This window comes from Hetaerina americana, unplaced genomic scaffold, assembly GCF_022747635.1.
Source record: "Hetaerina americana unplaced genomic scaffold, ioHetAmer1.1.p SCAF_10, whole genome shotgun sequence".
In the NCBI taxonomy this organism is placed as follows: domain Eukaryota; kingdom Metazoa; phylum Arthropoda; class Insecta; order Odonata; family Calopterygidae; genus Hetaerina; species Hetaerina americana.
This window is the reverse complement of record NW_027286070.1, coordinates 49,238,201-49,258,841: the sequence shown is the minus strand read 5'-3', so window position 1 is coordinate 49,258,841 and position 20,641 is coordinate 49,238,201. Positions and strand designations below refer to the sequence as shown.

The window sequence follows — 20,641 nt, the reverse complement described above, 5'->3', positions numbered from 1 at the left end:
TAGAAGGCAGTACTACGGCATAGGGTGTGCAAATTCAAGCTGCATTTTTATTAGATGTCTTACATTTAAACACCTAAAGGCATGCCCCCGAATGTTTAACCAGTTTGGACGCAGCTTTAATTATCATTTGAGTCACAAAATGAGGTTCGAGAAGAGAGTGTTTTGTTTGATGGGTACAATAAAATTGAAATGTCTATTTCATGCTAATTTGAATCCGCTAAATATAGATATGGCCCTGAAAAACCCAACCAGAGATGATTCCTCGTGTAACAACTAATAAGTGAGAAATCTGTCGCAAAGGGTAAAACGGCGTCAGAGGTAACGAGAGTGATAATGGGTGGATGGTGGTTGACGAGCCGCCCGGTGTCGCGAAGTCGTAATTCATACTGTCAAATGACAATTTCCTCACTCCTTCCCCTCTCCGACAGGTACACACAGCAGGATGGAACTGAGGCGGGTGTTCCTCGCGGGGGCCTGGCTCCTGCTCTTCGCGTCCATTGCCACCGCCACGACGGCGGCCGAGAGCGGGGAGGCAGCGAGGGTGGAGGAGGAGGCGGGGGCGGGCGGAGACAGCGGGAAACCTCACTCGCGCCAGAAGAGACTGCTGTGGCTGACGAGGGATGGGCGCCTGGCGCTCCCACCGGGCACCACGCTAATCATCTCTCCCTCCCTCTCGCTGCCCTTCGTCCGGTACCCGCCCGAGGGATTCCTCTCCAACATGACCATCAGCTTGCCCTTCACGAGTGAGTAACGGGCGGAAGACGCGGGGGAAGGGGGAGCTCGCATCGATTTTGGCCATCTTCCCCCGGAGTGTAACTGTCGTGGCTATAAATCCACCTCGGTCCCCTCCTAAACTGATCATCCCTGCCGTTCGTCTCCATCGGTGCTGCTAATATCCAAAACTTACGTATGCCACGGAAACCATGAGTGTTATAGGTGAACAAATCTAGAGATGACTGTTTATGCTCCCAAATATTTATTGCACTAAAATTTCCAACAACTGAACAACCATAACCAATGCATTATTATCTCGCGACCTGAGGAAAATTATGGTCGAAAACTGTAATGTAACCATTTATAAAGTGGCAACAATGACCACATTTGGCACCAAGTAATTATGCAATATAATTATTATGCAATAGTTGTGCAGAATTAACGCATTCCTTTACTATTAAGTAAACATGATCAGCATAAGTATTTGTTAATGTGACTAATCTCATTTGCACGACATACTCCGTCTAATATAGTTGAAATTGCTAGCGAGGTATTCACTGCATAGCACAAGCGCATGACACAGTCCTTAAATGGAAGCAAAAGAGATAAATATTCACTTTTTAAATCGTAGCATAAAGCAGAAATGTTCATTCCAGAATACGGCAACATAGGAGGTGCTTATGTCTTAGGGAAAATACCCATTGCGTCTCAATGTGTTACGTTTGTGCTGATCATAAAGGATACAATTAAACCGAAAGAATTCCATTTCCCCTATCCATAACCCTTCGTCCACGCAAGCGCAAAATACTCGTATATTTCGAACACCATCAATTTTCTTTTGTCTTCCGTAAAACCATCACCAGCCCCAACAGAAAAAAGACTCAACGGAAAGCAATATCCTTTCATCTTGTTCCTGAGAATGAGCATTGAAGGGAAAGAAGAAAAATGGCGCGCTCTTTTTTTACAAGCACTTAAAGATAAACCACTGGCGATCTCGCCGGCGAAATGAAGTCTCCAGTCGGGAAGCCATGGTGTTCGAACAATGAAAATTCCGTAGTTTTTAAGATCCTTTGATGGGAGAGCTTTTATCGCGCCCCGGAATTAACAGGCAAGTATTGGAATATCCCACATGGCCATATTAGGCTTAGCGAAATTACTTACCTAGGGTCTGTTTTTCCTTCAAAGTAACGGTTTCCCCACTCAGCACCCCAGTCAGCTGACCAGTCATTTCCCATTCCTACTTGAGCAGTTTCTACCAAATAAGAGATGAAATGCGAAATACTAAAAATAACAGGGACGCGGACGGTGTCAGCCTCTCGCTTTAACCCCCCACCCCCAGTTTCCTAGGGGATTATTTACAGTTTTCGTGGCCTTTGGCATGTTCCACTGAAGTGACATACCCGTACAATAATTATACCAATGATGAGGAAAGTTGGTGACATTGGAGTGATATTAAGAATTTATTAACATCATCAGACTATGGAAAGCATAAATGCCTTCAAAAAAACCACAACGATTCAAACGTAGCCCACAGGTCAATGTATATGTACAAACACACATTTCTTGTACTCAGCAAAACCCACGGCCACTCAGGTATCAGATGTAAAATGAATGTGAAACAATGTTGAAACACATCGATAAAAAAGTAAATGATTACTTTCTTCGTCGACGACAAATACATATATAATTAGGTTATATTTATGATTACGTTCTGCGGATGATATTTTTGACCATAAGACCATTAAAATAGAGGAGCTTACAGTTTTACACTTCTTTCATGAAAATTTGTTCCATCAACTTTTTTAAACTGATGATGATAACCTGAAATTATTTTCTAGCAAGGAAATTTCGATGATATGAAAACATGAAATATGAATAAAGACAATTAAAATGCAGCTCAAACAGGTGTTTTGTAGAATAACACAAACTATGTATTTATTAGTGATTTTCTTCTTATTTTGATTTTTTTACTAATTTAGAAAGATTTAAAATGTTTACTCGAGATACTGTTGAAAAATAGATGAAATTTTTTAGCCGACAATCAAAAGCTTATTCATTTTTACAGTACAGTTTTTTCATACGACTATAATTAGGCACGATATTATAACTTCCTTAAATTATTATCACTCATTCAAAGTTTACCAAAAGATACTACTACCACGTGAACAGATAAAATTATTTTTAAATGAGCCAAGAGCCTTAAGGCGTGAGGATCAAATGTTAGACAAAAAGCACTACACAGTAAACAACTGCGGCAACTTTTTTTTCCATTGTACCCGCCAAACAAAACATTTTTCTTTGAATACTAAAATACTACCATAAAATATGTCATGTAGTTTGATTAAACATTTTACTCAAAAGTATATATTCGATTCTGAAGCCTTCTTTGAAGTTTTCGGCCTCCTCATAAAGAAATTCCCGTTTCAGCGAGTGGAGTCAATTAAGGTCCGGAAAGGGTTTCAACGGCAAATCATACGGGACAGGCTGTTTACATCTTAAATACATCTATTTTTACTTGCCTTCAAAAAAAGATGATATATTTGTTCCCTGGTAAGGAAACTATGGCTATCCGTGCTCAGTCAGGAATTAAAGACGGCGTCTGAAATTTGTGAAATGCCTCACAAAAAATAATTAACTCTCTGAGTAGTATGGTGATGGGCAAAAGATCTGAGAAACAGTGCACTCTCGACGCAAAACAGGTCGTGTGGCCACGTGAACCATGGAGGAAATTACTATCGGAACGCAGATGTAAATTACGAAATAGATCCTTTAATTCATTATTGCACAATGGACCTTTCTGTGACTAATTAGGACGCATACTGTTTTGAATTCAATGTTGTTATTAAGCTAATGGAAATTTAATTCAATTCGAAAGTTAACCTTTTAGGACAATGCCCTTTAGCTGACTCATAACCAAACACTAGGCATGACTTTTAGTCATGCATGACAATGTGTATTTTATATTCGTGAATACATTATATAATTCCCATGCACGGTAGTGCCTCGAGTTTCTTATTAAAGGGAATCAATTCATTTACTAAAAGCGAATGCACTATGAAGCCGTTATGAATGAATCAAAGCTATTCAAAATAAATAGTTATACGCGCATCATATTTCATTTCTCATCTATGCTTATTCATGCTAAGGCAGTTCAGCAGTAAGTAAATAAAAACAGACGGTATTCAAAACATTAGAAATGATGGCCTTTAATAATTAATACATGTTTCATTAATATCTCATGCGCATGTAATTCAATAGATGTACTGCCGTTGAACAAACATTTTTTAAATTCTAAATACCATAAAAATATCACGGGGCAAGAAAAATTAATATCAGTTATGCAAAATAGCAGTTCAGCAAAATATCAGCGTTATGTTTAAATTTTAAAAACCACACCTACACTTGTAGTTAATTTCTATTCTTTGGTAATACTACCTTGATCAAAAAGTTCCCGGAATAACCACCGTGTGGCGCTCCCATCGTTCCGATTTGAGTTCTGTTTTTTTTGTTAAATTGGTACATCTGTTGTTGATTTTCCCTTTAAATCTTAGTGTCATAACTTGACATTTGCAAAAGTTACGTAGCCAAGAGTACATCTATCTCTGTGTGTGTTGGCGATTTTTTACAATTGCAGAAATGGATTTAAATTTGCAACAACGAACTTGTATTAAATTTTGCGTAAAAAGCGGATTTAGTGGCGCACGGACGTTGGAAATGTTGGAAAAGTGTTTCGGCAACGATTCTCTAAAAAAAACGGTCGTTTACCAGTGGCACGAGCGGTTCAGAAGTGGTCGTGAGTCAATCGAAGATGATGAACGCAGTGGCAGACCATCGACATCGAAAGTCGGTGAAAAAATTGATAAAGTAAAAGAAATGTTGGTCAATAACCGCAAATTAACCATCAGAGAAATAGCGGAGGACTTGAACATTGCCTATGGATCCGCCCAAGACATTGTGGTTAATGATTTGGGTTTCCGTCGTGTAGCAGCAAAGTTGGTGCCGAAAGACCTCAATTTCATGCAAAAAAGAGACCGTGTTGACGTCGCAAAAGACATGATTTGCGAGGCTGAATCCGATCCCACATTCATCAAAAGGATCATTACTGGAGACGAGACGTGGGTTTATGAGTACGACACGCAATCCAGACATCAGGCAAGTGAATGGCGTTCACCAAATGAGCCGAGACCAAAAAAACCACGTCGTTTTCAGTCAAAAAAGAAGGCAATGCTGACGGTTTTCATGGATTACAACGGTGTAGTGCATCATGAATTTTTGCCAGAAGGCCAGACAGTAAACAAAGAGTATTATTTGGGCGTATTGAGACGTTTGCGTGAAGCAATTCGCCGAAAGAGACCAGAAATGTGGGCAGAAAACTCGTGGATTTTGCACCATGATAACGCACCGTCGCACAGTGCTATCATTATTCGTAATTTTTTGACGAAAAATGCTACAAATACCATCCAACAGCCACCGAATTCACCTGATTTGGCTCCCTGTGACTTCTTTCTGTTCAATCGAGTTAAAAAACCATTACGGGGAACGCGTTTTAGCAGCCGAGAGGAAGTAATGGAAAAATCGCAGGAAGCACTGATGGACATACCGAAAACCGAATATAAAAAATGTTTCGAGGATTGGATCAAGCGCTGGCATAAGTGTGTTGCAGTCGATGGGGATTACTTTGAAGGGGACAATATAGATTTAGATGAATAAACTTGTATTTTTAATTTTCTGAATAAATTCCGGGAACTTTTTGATCAAGGTAGTATTAGTAAAATCAATTTCCCCAGTTCAAGCGTTTTAGATTATTTTTTATGTATCTAATTCCGTGAGAAGAGAAGTTCCAGTCATTTAAAAAACCTTATAACTATCCATCAAAATATGATTCGTCATTAGCATAACAAATTATTAGGCTTCATCCTTTAAACCATTACTGCACGTGCAGTGAGTACTTACTATACTTCCGAAGAATGTACTAGTCTTCAATGGGCTGACGCCAAATTATTGACGTAATCGTGCATTGATTCGAAAAATATCCATTATCAATATTAACGCCACATACAAATTTCTTAAATAGATAGCTTTCCTCAATAAAAATTAAATAGTCATATTTGCGAAATTCTGCAATGATTTGCCAGATGCAGGAGTCCGAATGCGCATTAGGACATTTAAATATCTCTTTCGCCAACATTTCTTTTGCGAGCTCGTCATTTTTTGTTTTCTTTACTCCGAAAATGAGAGTTCACTTAATACACCATATTTTCGTTCTACTACTGCGATTAATTCAACACTCCAAGTGGATTTTCACCTAAATAAGGACGTATTGGAGTCACAGTCGACCGAATGAAATACCATCCGATCAGCTTAACTAAAGAATGACCTCACTTCAATGCTTCAAAAATATGAGCAACAGCAATATTTTTGGCGTCAAACTATGGAAAAGCTACTCAAAACTCCCCAAAAGAATGTGATTCTTGCCTGCACTGAAGGTACATTAAAGGATTATCAGTCAGGCTGGCAATGGTCGCCTGCTTATTTATCGCCTCGACACGGTCCGCTTTCGAGTGAGATGGCGAAAATATTTATTACCTCCCTCCATTAATCCCGTAACTTTTCGTTCGACTAAATAGCTCGAAATGTTTTCTACGGGATCCTTCCGCCGTGTTCCAAAAGTGAAAGATTTATGGGGGAAACACAGACAAGGCTACAAGGGTCTATTCGGACCATCCTTCATCTCATTTCCCGTGATGCACCCGAAAAACTAACCGCAATCGATCGGTTCCTTTTTCTCTCGTGGAGATCTATGTACGGAAGTGAAGGATGCATAAGTGCGCAGGATAAGTCATGATTCCCGGAAGGTGCCCCCGTAAAAGAGGAGGGCGAGTGGGAAATAAGAAAGGGAAGGACGAGGAGGAGGTCAAAAGGCACAGTTCGCCCTCTTTTTCCTCCCGCTTTTCCTCCGGGGCTCGAGTGCAAGGACACAGCCACATTATTGCCCAGGATTGCGGAGAGGCGTAATAGGCCGCCTTGATATTGACACACAAACCGGGTGGTGGACGAGAAGAGAGTATCTGCGGAGTTCGAAAATCCTAGGAGCTTGTTTAAAATCGCGGGTGCAAAAAAAAGAGTCGCGTTGAGCCGCGGTTTAATGTATATGAACGGGTAATATCCCATGGTTCCTCGAGCCAAATCACAAATTATATCATTAACTTCCCGGTGATTTCCTGGTATTTTCTGCGATTAAGTGACGGTGACATAAATGGCAAACGTAACGACGTGAAATTAAAATATGATGTTAACTTCTCCTTTAATTTGATTTTCGATAATAAAGGTGTCTTTTTTTTTTTTGGGAGGCGACCGACAGCTAAGGTCATTTGCGCCATAGGGGATGGACAGGAAAGGATGAAGGGTGGAGAGAAACCCGGCGTCGGCATTAGCCTACTCTTTACGAAAGGCGCCAAGGGGTCCGCAGTTTAACGTCCCATCCGACGGACGGCGTACTCACTCAAAGTGCCCTCCACAAAGCTCCTCAAGTAGGGATCGAGATACCTCTGAAAAATATTCAACACCGCCGGGATTTGAACCCGCGCCCTCAGGGTGGGAAGCCAGTACGTTAGCCCCCGCACCATCTCGACCCCCAAAGGTTTCGTATCCATGTTATTAATGAATGATATTGAATAGTGCCGCGTGATTGCTCAGAGAGAACGAAAATCGAAGCAAAAATGTAATTCAAAAGTAGCATGAATTGCTACTAAATATGAAAAAAATGAGTAATTAGAATTGAGTGAATATTAAAATTAACTTAATAATCATATATGACTCTTAAAGTCGTAATTCGCTCAACATCTAAATGAATATGTTGAGAAAATGTAGCGCGGGACGAAATTACCTATAATCGCTTCTTAACGATTTTTGAGTAAGCTTTGGATATATTTTAACTATGAGGAGCATTTTTTGTCTTAATTCTGGTTTAAATCAAGTTTAGTTTAAGTCAGTATTAATTTTATAAATAATCTAATTAATTCTGTTTATCTTCTTCTGGATATTTCTCTATCTTCTTTTACGTAATTTAGAATAACATAGATTCCAGATTGTTGTATACAACTCATGTTGTGTATTCTTGTTAAATGAGTTGTGGTACACTACTCATTTAACGAGAGTATGGCAAATCTTTCACATTTGAGTGTTTTATACGCCCGCTAAAAGACGAATATAGAGTGGAGAACGCTTGGAAAGCGAAGTAGAGGCAGGAAACTAATAGGCATTTTAAATGGAATGAAGAGAGAGGTAGAAAGTATGCGAGGATAAAAAATGAGTTCTGATGATATGTAATATGGGTTTTTTAGGACTATCTGTGCCATGCTTTCCTAATCTTATGAGAACAATGGTGTAGTCCATCAAAAACCAAGCCTGACTCCGTCGACTAAAGCAGCAAAAAAACTTATAGCGTTGAATATATTTTTCCTTAACTTTAATTGGCTATAATTGTTGCTTCTATGCGTGTACTCATGCTTCGAGATTCCGTTTTGTTACATAAGGAGGTTTAAATGTTATCATTTGTACAGCAGTAGGAATTCACACAAATGTAATGAAATTAATGAAGGGTGATAATTTAACAGTCTAACAAAGATTGGAATATAACACCTTTTTGTTCTACCTTGGCGAAATACAGTTCCCTCGCGACAAAAACATTTATATCTCATTCTTTAAAGTGCACATTACTCCGTAAATCAATGATATTATTTGACGGCATGAATGGAAACTTTTTTGCACCGAGTTCTCCCAGCTGACTGGATGGACCAAGTTTTTAGAGGTTCAACTGGGAAGCACTTTTTATCGGTTATCTCGTAAATCGCGGTATATTCTACTTCGTGAAATGTCTTTTGGCCTAAGGTTCACTCCTTTCGCAGCCTGGTTCTCGAGAAAAAATATAAAATCCAGATGTCGGTATACCCTCCCAGAGAGTACTGACATAGGGCACAAATTCACCCAAATCAATTAGAATAAGAAATGCAGAGTATCATCCCACACGTGTTTCTTCATTATGTCATTCCATAGATTGAAAAAAATTGCTTAGATTCAAGCAAACTCTGAAAACCTTTGAAAAATACACGCTTACTTCTTAAAGTAAATTTACTTTTGAAACAATATCCTGTGCACGAAGGAGCATTTCGCCCTACGGCATCATTTCATTTACAGGTCAAATGCTTGCCGATGCGTCGTTGAGAGCCCTCATATAGAAAACCTTCCTCAGACTTATTCTCCTACGTTAAAAATAAAATGGCGTGAGTTATTTGATGATTCGATCTTTAAAAAACAAAATGTAAGGAACTCTGGAATTCTGTTCCCGGCGGCGACCCAATTCTTTGCACCTGATACAATGAAATCTCCCACGTTCATTAAAGCCCAGTGGGAAGATTGTCTCTACTTAGCACTTCCCCTCCGAATCTCCACTTTCCGGGCCTTTTTTTTCTTCCCGTCCCGCGCGCCGGCGGGAACGGTAAGGGAGACGGGCATTGCTACGTGCTCGGAATTTGTACAATGGGATGATAAATTTATATAAAAACCTTATGACTGAAAACTTAAGGTTTCCTTCGCACTTGCTCCAGAATCTGTCGTCGTTACTCTTTTAACCCACTTCCCCTCTTCCCTTCTCTGTCTCCTTAATCTCATCTTCAATTCCAACAAAAGGGCGAACATTTTTACAGTCGGCTTTTTTTACCTCCCCAACAATGTCGCCCGGATAGCGGAAACCGAGTAATGAACGCATTCCACGTACGCAAAAGCACGCGAGGGAGTAAATAGTGAACGAGAGAGCGGAAAACGCGGAGCGAGTGAATCCAACGAAAAAAGATTCACCCCTGGGAAACAACAGCTTTGGTAAATTTGATCAGCGGTCGTCTAAAAAAGTGGCGCGGAAGGAGTGAGGAATTCCTTAGCGGGCGGCCCCTTTTATTGGATAGAAAAAGGATTAATCCTGGATGACATAAATTCTGCAGCTCTACTCCAAGATTCAGCATCCAACTCCCTTACCTTGCTCTGAACTTTTTTAACACCACACGTCGGATGGCTGGAAATAATCCTTGACCTCGATTGAAAACGTTGATATCCCCATTTGAGTGATTGAGACAATAAAAGAAGGAATTCTTCCTTGAATGATAAAAAATTCCTCGTCGTAATCGATAGAGCGGCGGAGCCTCCGCTATTGTACGAGGAGCTGCGGGTTCACATTCTCAATGTTTCCTTTGGATAACTCCGTTCGAAATACGAGAGAGACAATTTTTTAACCACTTGAAATTCGTGAAAAACCGAATGGACACACACGTACCCGAAGGGAAAAGAGCTGTCCTCTCTACTCTCAATGTGTGAATTTCATTCGCCTCCAAGGGTAGTTCGGAATGATTGGTAGTAAAGATAAATTGATCGGGTGATGAAAAGAAGAAGACGAAAATGTCATAAAAGCCAAGATGTGATTTTTACAATGTACCATTTATACATTACAAGAGACATAAGAGGGCGGATTTCTTCAAAATTCCACTACCCGAATAAGAACATCTGGGCTATTGCCTAGAGTATAATCTAGGTCTCCCTCGATGTTTATCCTTGCGTGAGCACCCCGATATTTCTCGATTTCGGGTTGTTTATCGAGACGATGATGCAGCTCTTCTATAAACCAATTTTTTATTGGTCAATCACAGAACATTTTTATGTAGCAGGGTACGAAAACAGCGTATACAGGCCATGGACAAGAAAACATTTAGGCAAACGTGTTTTTATTTCTACAATCAGAGAATGATTTGCTCTCGGATTGCTCAAGGGCATCTCAATAATTACAAAAAAAATATTCTCTGAGTGGGAAATGAGGGACACGCGGTGGACCACGATTTCTAATTTCAATCCACGACGATTTGAACTAGCTAATTTATTACTATACAAATATAGAGTATTTTGTTTGACTTTTAGTATGTTATTTAGGTGGCGGCTTGGTTTTTATAGAAATATGAAGTATTTGAATATTTCATCGGGTTAACTTCTATTGCCGCTCTATAACACATTTGGCAGATAACATGATCTAAAATTTCAAATAGTAAATAGTACTGTCCTTAATTTATCTGTACATTAGATTTTATTTTTTAACAGTGAACTATAAGCACTTGGTACAATATATGGTGAGCGAAGTGAAGGGACAGGATGGGCAGTTACTCACTCAATTTCTGGTAAGAGATAAAAAGTATGTCCGATTTAGCTTGATTCTTATGGGCTTATACTCACGCATAATATATTTCCTTGCGGAGTGCCTAAGCAATAGGGGAAATGTGACTCAGTTTTCGATGTTTCGACTTACGACGAGGCTTTCAGGAACCAATTGTGTCGTAAGGGACTGCCCATAAATTACGTCGCACCCAAAGGTAGAGGAAGGGATTACAGGACGTTTGACGTCACCCCAAAAGCTCCCGAATTTTGCGCGATAAACGCGGTAGTTTGCTATCGATATATGAGACAACTTTCGTTCCCCGGCAAAAATCAATTGCACAGGTGGCAATAGTTTCAAATTTGGAAAATTGCAGAGGTAAGGGAGAAGGTAACGACACATTCTTTTTTGGAAAGTCCGATAATCTGAAAATTTTGGGGGGGGCGAAATGTGAGCAGTAGTGGTTCCGTAAAACATAGGGTGGCTAAATCGGATACCTCTCAAACAGTGGGTTAGACTAGGCGTTCTCTCTGGGGTAAGTAGGTGGAGAGATGCGTGGGGACCTGGGTTTCTAAATACTCATTAACCTGAGTAAATCCAGGTATTTTAAAACCAGTTCACACATATTTTAGACAATAAGCCTTTTAAAAGTACTTATGGAAAAAGCATCTAACTAGAATAATCCTCATTACCTCTCGTATTTAGTATACCGTGCAGTGAATGGCGCCAATTTAGGTAGGGGTCAACCTATGGGAAAGGACAAATGTTGATGACCTTCATACTTCATAAGTTCACTATTAAATTTTTTCTGATATCTCACGTTCCGACCTGAAAAAAATAATAATCATTTCGAGGGAATTTCATTCATTTTGAAATATTTTATCCTTTACTTTTGCATTTTACCAGGCTGACAAAACTCAAGCAAACTCAGAAAAGCAATGGAGGGTTCAACGAAGTACGGGGTATGAAAAAATCACCCTCTAGATCTTCGTCTAACGCAACACCCCACAAACCGCCGTAAGGGTGAGTGTCGGGGGGTGTTAGGGCACCGGCCACTCATGCTTCAAACATAAACAGCATACATACACACATACAGGACTAACTAGTCATGCAGAAAACGGTGCGTTGGAGTATAGTTTCAAATTTAACTTTTTGAAACACCTGAACACTCAACCGTTTAGGAAGACGCATATCTATCAATTATCGCGTAAAATAGTCTCAAACAAATTTAAAATAGTTCATCATAAAAAACTATCATGCATATCAGTCCGAATATTTTTCCGAAACCCCAGATGTTTTTTCGCTCATCCTTGGAAGAATGTATCCACAAGGCAGCGCAACATGTATTACGGAAATGAAAAACTGGCCTCAACTAAAACTTCTATCGGAATTCGACAGAAAATTTTTTATAGAGTATGATGAAAAATCCCGATGCCGATTCAAAGAGTTTCAAATCTTTGGCAGAAGATTAAAAATGTCCACCAACCGAATCATTCGAGTTTGACTATGGGTACTCTCTTTAGTATATCTCTCTCGAAATCTTAAGTCCCTAAATCTTATAACTCTAATATTTCGCCATTTTTCTCTTCCGCAGTCGAGTTCGACAAGCTAGGGTTGACCGATAATGCCAACCCATATGGCGCCCTGCCGCCCCTCTTCGCCAGGAGCCTGGGTCGAATGTCTGGTTCCTTAATGGCGCAATATGTCGGCAGCCTGATGGGGAAACTTCGCGGGAAGAGGTCGGAAGGAGGCTCGTCGGAGAATGACGAGCACGCAGATTTAAAAGGCGGATTTCACGACCCCAAAGCCCCCACGAACCTCTTCCACGGAGGAGAAAGGTAAGGGGCGACAATGAGATGGATTTGATCCTAAGAAGATGGGCAAAATGGAAAAAAAGCGAAATAGTCTCAAATTTTCCTCACACAAAATGAAACCCAGGGTAAAGTAAAATATTCCAATTCAATTATAAAACCTCATTTGAAGGGTAGTTTGTCACGTGCATTCATAAAAACCATGCACGCAATGAAATTATTTTCTCACATGTAATAATATAAAAGAGTCATTCAAAATTCACGATTTAATAAACAATGTAATAAGTATAGACGCATCATTGCCCACATCGGCACCCACACAACACCACGTCAGCCACCGAAAGAGCGTGTGGCGGGGGTGTTAGGACGCATGCCACTCATACATAAATGTGTTATATATGAGGTACTCGCATGTTATATACTCGTACGTTATTTGCGAGTTACTCGTATTCATATTTAAGTATAGTTGCAAACACAAACATCTCACACATCAGCACATACGTAGAATACTATCATATCTATGTACATAAACATCATTAACTTACACACATAAAATGTAACGCATTTACGATGAGAAATTTCAACGGGATCTAAGCGCAAAGCAGTCATCAGGATTCATTGTTGATTAAAAATATTGTTTGCATTGGGGCTAAAAAACAAAGCAATTTGAGTAGCGTGTTAAATTAATTTATGATATAATATCCCAATTCGACTTGGTGATTTTGTTTTCCATGAGTATTAAAGGAATAATCCCTCTCACTCTTCTGTCTTCAGTATTTAACGAAAATATAAAATAGTGTTCCTTTTTTGGCTCTCGATCACGGTGATTGGATAAATGTGATGACTAACATAGCCTTGATGCGTCCATACGTTATAAGGCCACTTTAGCGTCAATGATGAGAATAGAAGATTTATTTGAATAAGTATTTTTGGCCACACTTTTAGTTGTTTTTACATTGACTCATTTATAAATCAACATCGAATCATTTAGCTGTGTATTGAGTACAACCAAACAGGTATCCCTGTCACGCAACCTCAATTGTTCTTCATCAAATAATTGAATTTTCATTAAAAATCTTATTTTTCAATAACTTTACGATGTGTAAAAAGTAATTACACCAAAAACTTTTCTTTACGGATGATAGAGAAAAACTGAAAAGCATTTTCTGATATTTCTAGACAAATTTCCTTCAGTCAGCCCAGTATTTTTTGTGAATATCCAACAACTCTGAAAATATTAAAATGTTTTTAAAAAGAAATTTTTATTTAATTACCAATGAAGATTCATGAGATGTTCCAACTATTCCCATTTCAAACGCAGAGCCATATTATACGGAGTCCTTGAAGAATTCCTCTCAAACTTTGGCATGGACGGACGGGCTTGTCTCTTGCGTGCCATCTGTGAAGTTCACGGACATCCTTTGACCAGCTTTGGACTGTTGGGAGAATTCGTCAAGTTATTCTTCACGTAAGTATACAACTGGTGCAATAACTACAATGACTTAACCGCATGCCAAAATTTTCACAAAAATTTCTTTGTGATAAAAAATAGTGCATTGATATTTTTGTGCTGTTAAGTAGATATACTGATTTATGTCTTGTTATTTATAAAATAACGTATTACTTAAATATCTAGAAAGATACCCTAAAAAGTATTTATAACATGAACTGAAAAGTCTGATAATTGTGTCTTAATTATTATTAGAGATGAATCAAGAGGTATTTACAGGCAAGCATGAACATGAATCTCTGAACTTGTGGTGAGAAGTTATAAATAATTTTAAAATATAATTTCGGAACTTCATGTCTACCTAATCACACCATTCAATCCGATGGCTCATCCTCTGCTGCGCTATGAGGATACAGAAAATATACAAAAAATATATATATGATCATTTAAAACCAAATGCTTTCATTCACATTAATCCTTTACTTTGAACGCGGGTCAGCTGAAAAACACATCGGAAAAAACGATTCGTCTGAACATAAGTAAAACGGCGGAAAGAGGTTCATACCATTGAATCATCTAATTGTATCTCACACCCGCTAGTAAAATTGCTTTAGTATTTCCTCTCAGGAATTCAAGCAAGCAAAATCAGCAAAACAAGCTGATTTCGCCCCAAAATATTTTTCTCAGTTGAATTAACAACTACAGACGCTTAACGTCACCTATGTCGCAGCAATATCCCATTAAGAATTAGGCGACGGAATTGTTTTTTTTTATTTTTTTTATTTATTTATTCAGTATAAGTCCGAAAACAGCACATTCTGGCCTTTACATCGAACTATTAGCAACGATAACAATGATCACATTTACAAACACCCAAGCCCTAGGTGGAGGAAAACTCACACAGGCGGGAATCGAACCCGCGACCCTTGGAATGGCAGACGAGGACGTTACCCCGCCGCCACCGGGGTCGGCAATTTTTTAATTTGTTATTCCAACCGCTTGATCGTACATTTCAATTCCCTGTTCCATCGTCAGTCGAAGAAGAAACTGATTATGATTGTTTTTCAACAAAGGATCTGAAAGAGACACTTCAACAATTTCAGAGGGTAAAAATTATTCTCCTTGACCGAGATTCGAACCCGGATCCCTCGGTGTCCGACCAAGTGCTTTAGCCAGATGATTTTTACACTCTTAAATTGTTGCATTGTAATACACATTCATGTATAGCCGATGACTCCGTTAAAAGTTACTGTCGCGGCATCTCCCGCAGGTCTTGGAGCTGAGACAGACTTATCATCTCCCCCACTGTTTACTGGTAGTATATTGAAGTCCCAGAGTACAGGTATACTTTTCCAAACGTTCAGGAATTGACTTCATTGAAGCCTTTATCTTTTAAATTTTATAAATTGAGCTTTGACAGGAAGAAATTTTTTATTATTTTGTACTTAATTATTGCCATAATTATGCGCTTTCTCAGATAATCTGAAGCTGTAATGATAGACAGACGCCATTACTGAATTGCTTGTAGTTTCTTCTAAATTTAAATAGAAACAGAAGAAATACTTTGTAAAATGTTGGTAATTTTAATAAAAACCTGAAATCAATAATTTTATTACCTTCATTCGAACTTGATCAGATTTTTGCAATTATTATACATGCCTTTGAGGTATTTATAATGTTATTCCCCACTTCCAATTGGTATACAGTAAATTTATGTTCTTCATAAGAATATTTGTATTTATAATATTCGGTACATTTAACCATAACGTAAGAGCTTTTTTGATTATTACTGTGCATTTTTATTTAAGAAAAAAAATTTAAGTTATATCCAGGAATTGCAATGAAATCTTATTTCATTGTAATTCTTCCTAAATATTTTTGAGTTTATAGCTGCAATAATACATGGATTACGTGCCGGACGGTAGGTCTAAAAAATGTAACTTGCCAAAATCCTGGAAATGTTATTCTGATGACCCAGGCTTGTATGAAAAATACTCTGAAGAAAAATGTAATAACACGATAATTGTATTTAGAATGTTTGTCCTCCATTATGTAGACGGTCACACGACATATACTATCATATTCGATTCATTAAGATTAGGTATAAAAAATATCCCTGCAGTCCTCCGCAAGTAAAAGATTTTTAACTCTAAATACTTCATCGATTTTTTTCATTGCGTCAGAATATTGTAAATGTAGTTTTAAAGCCACGTAAATAAATGCCTTGCAATTCATCACAATGTTCCAATTTGAAACTGCGTCTGATTAAAATATAACTCTAATATAATAAATATGTTCTCCCTAAGTATGATAGATATTATATTTTTATTGAATGAACCATTTATCTTTAAATTGTTTACTACGTAAAAACCCGTACAAATTTGGTTATATTCACTATTATTGGTTAACTTCACTATTGTTGGTTAACTTTCTATACACGAAGTTTGGTGAAATTTACAAATAATTATGATTACAATAACAACCTTAACAAAGAGTTAATTTGAAACTCATTTCATAGCCAACAATTAAACTCCTGGCATCAAGGTAAATTGTGTCAAAGATCTACCGAAGTAATTAGCAGTAGTAGTAGTTTTGAGGGGAGGCGACCGACAGCTGAGGTCATTTGCGCCATAGGGGATGGACAGGAAAGGATGAAGGGTGGAGAGAAACCCGGCGTCGGCATTAGCCTACTCTTTACGAAAGGCGCCAAGGGGTCCGCGGCTTAACGTCCCATCCGACGGACGGCGTACTCACCCAAAGTGCCCTCCACAAAGCACCTCAAGTAGGGATCGAGATACCTCTGAAAAATATTCAACACCGCCGGGATTTGAACCCGCGCCCTCAGGGTGGGAAGCCAGTACGTGAGCCCCCGCACCATCTCGATCCCCGAAGTAATTAGCCCTACGCAATTTCCGAAATGAACATTTCGAATTGTATACGCGAGTGGCGGGTGGAGCCCTGCAGCAAAGGAATCATCTGGCAATGAGAGCAATTCCAATCTCATTTTGCTTCAGGTGGCTTCAAGTGTGGGGGATTTGTACGTTGCAGGGCTGTCTTCAAAATCGCCAAACTGAATGGCCATAGCAATGACGTCTGCGAAATTAGACGGATACTTCCGCCTTCACAGTCTAAAGGGGCGTGGCTCTGACTCCATGTCAGTTATAGCGGCAAAGCTGCTCTCGAGCCTCGACTCCCTGGCTCGTTCGGCTTTTTCTCGCCCATGATCCAACGGAACTCGCCGCGGAAGACCGAGTCCCCCTGCGCTGCGTACGTCGGGTCAGCGCACCGCATGTCCGAGTTTCGACACGCGACCTCCCGGATAACGGATAAGCGCGTAGTGCGGAGGGCAGTAGTTCCTACGTAACCACTCGTACATGGGAGCAGTACCTACCCACGGAGCGTCCTCTTCCCACGGAGCGCGCGCGGGAGGCAGAGAGAGGTCGGAGGGAACGCGTTTTTCTTTACGTCTGACCAATCCGGACCTGCGAGACGACCCGCACGCACTCTCACGCGTGACTTGGCAAGAGCGACGCATAATCGCAATAAAAAGGGTGGACGGAAAAACAAGAGGAGGATTACGCATCTTGAGAAAGGGTCGCCAGAAAGTGTCTTGAAACGCGGCCAGGCAAGCGTTGGCGTTTTCATAGGGCGCTCATAAAAGATCACATGGTTGATTTTTTATCCCATGTGCGCGGCACATACGCATACGCAGCCAAAGATCTAGGTTTGGAATGAAAAGTACATATATTCTTCACCTACTCCACGGTTGAAGGCAGTGCCTCATGTTAAATTTGTTCCCATTTGTATGGACAAATCAGCGTATTCCTTATGATCCCTCCTATCAATTCGTGGAATTGCACAAAGCGGATAAAATAAGAACTACAGCATAATACCATCTCTTCACTTGTCACCTGATAATGCTCACCGCGCTGATAATTCTAATGAAGGTCGAATTAGTGAATGGGTTTTGCAAACAATGTTTGGAAAACTTAATATCCAATATCACCGCCTGCATGTTTCACTATAACTATCGTTCTATTGCACCTTCTTAGATAATTATAGTTTAAAAATAGTTCGTCGAAGCACAATTTATTAAGTTTTATACAATTTTACAGTACAATTATGCAGTTGTATGTATTATTCCTAATTTCAGGTTAACCCTGTAAAGTTATATTTCATGAATTTCAGTCCCATTGAAACGAGCAAAAAAATATTTGACTGCCATGAATACGTCTTTTTCAACATTTCTCATTATTTACAGCTGCTTATTTCGATAGTTACAGATAAGCTATTTAAAATATAAATTAATGGTATTACAGACAAGTTATTCCGAAATCTTTTCTGGCTTAAAAGAAACTTTTAGGCTGATTAGCGGGTCTAAATTAGCCTCTGGAATTAGGTATACATGTGTGTGTGTGTGTGTATAATTGAAAGTAGTAAGAGGGTGATTACACTCGTGCTAAGCTAAACTTTATTGTGAACACGTTTCCAATAACCGTGACCTAATACCGACCGTTTTTCTGAAAATTTAATAGATACTAATACCCGAAGAAACTGTAAAATATGCCGTATCAGTGACTTTACTAATATTTTTTTAAAATATCATTTTACTTTTCCAATTGCATTGTATATTTTTTCAAAATAAATAATTACTCGCATTTCTCAAGGACTAAATTGTACACATATGTGAGATTGCCGAGGTAGATTTGATTTTATAGGAATAATCGTGACGAATCGCGATGGAAATATCTCGAAAATTCAACTAATTTTTGCTTTTGGCTTTTACATCCTTCCCCGAACAGGGCCAGCAAATCTCCTTTCGCCACGGTTCTCGAAGAATACGTTGCCGCGGAGAAGGCAGGAATGGAGGATGGCGACTGCTGGCGTTACTACAAGAGTTGCCCCAAGTCTCTATTCCTGTGGAAGGAGCGCAATAAATACACGTAAGTTAAGACGACTACTGAATTTCTCTGGGTAGAACACGATGTGATGCTTGGTGAAAATTATGATCCAGAAATGGAAAAAAATTCCTCCACTTGCGGGTTAAAGTTGAAAATCGGGGTAAGCGGCTTTTCTTTAACTCCTTACTGATGAACGCTGCCTGCAAAAAGGTGAACTCTAAAGTGCAATTACCAAGCTTACGAGCAAATGTAAGCATAAATTGATTTCCTTAAACTCTTGAGGCTCATGCAAGGCAGTCCTTTCCAAATTGCCTGTCTTTCATGTCCCATAGTCATGCTTTTCACCGCATCTGGTACTTTAATGTTTTTTTTTAATCGGTATCTTCAGGGTATATGCATATTTTTATCTTTTAAGTAAATAAGTAGATATTATTACTTCAATAAGCTATACATAACTATCCTGCATGACTGTTAAAATAAAATCGTTCGTGTACCACCTAAAATCATCTATCGTGAGATAAGTTTAAATCTCAACCCTCTGCACTGAGGGATGGAAATTGAAATAATGCACTTTTTAAATACTTCTTTACTACAAAAATAAAATCTGAAACTTGTCAGAGAGGATTCAAATGCATGGAAGAAATTTATTAAACGCTCAGTTTGGAGAAATGTAGCAAAATTCCATAATCGCTGAGAAACGGAATAACACTTATATACTTGATACATGGTTAAATATCTGAAATTTGACGGTGATAAAAAATAATTTTCATTAATAGATTATAATTCGATTTGCGAGTCCATGTTATGAAAGGGTCTGATTCACTCGCGAATAATGAAGAGCTTGCCGCCGGAATTAGATTCCTAGTTAGCATGATATAACACGAATAGGTTAATTTTAGCTCGAAAATACTGGTCTCTTTTCTGATTGAATCTCATTCTCTATTTGAAAAAAATGGTATCAAGTCACCTTTTGTTACTCCCACAGGGAAGACGCAGCTAAAGAGCATGAGGAAGACGACGGCATCAACGAGATTTTAACCTCAGGCGACAGACAAGTCCGGACCGCGACGAAGATCACTCTGGACAACGCATCGTCGGACTTAACCTCTCAAGTCATGTAACGAGCAAGATGCTTAGTTCGGTGACATCTCGGTGACGGGTAGAAGACGTCGTTCAGTGCAGCACGACGGAGAACGAATCCCTCTGTAGGATTGAACGGTGTTGGTCATGGTGAAATAATTTGGGAGAAGGTGGGGACTCGGGCAATGCCGCCAGAGAATTGAGTGGAGTGTTTCCGTCGTTTTCCATCTGATCAATTCAGGGACTTCATACGTGCCACGCCGAAAGACGTCGCACTAATTCTCGCGGATCTCTTCCTTAAGGCATGGGAAATATAGCCACCCCACAGGAAAACATCGCAATGATATTTCCCGGTTGGTTGACCCATGAATCAAATCGGCGGCAGGTAACTGGAAATCTCATCTGATTACTAGGCACAAAGATTTAGAGCTGGCCATTGATTCGAAAAAACTGTAGGATGACTATGCCGATGTAGTATATTTTTTATATTGAAGGC

The 20,641-nt window shown here is 39.3% G+C and overlaps 1 protein-coding gene across 1 annotated transcript; it reads left to right on the top strand.

Moving 5' to 3' along the window:
- Window positions 1-442: 442 nt before the first annotated feature.
- On the top strand, window positions 443-20,355 carry LOC139700326 (uncharacterized). Its single transcript, XM_071598964.1, has 5 exons — window positions 443-743; window positions 12,498-12,741; window positions 14,036-14,182; window positions 18,967-19,107; window positions 20,051-20,355. Exons 1-5 carry the CDS (start codon window positions 443-445, stop codon window positions 20,184-20,186), a joined length of 969 nt encoding a protein of 322 aa, XP_071455065.1. The 3' UTR covers window positions 20,187-20,355.
- Window positions 20,356-20,641: the final 286 nt, after the last annotated feature.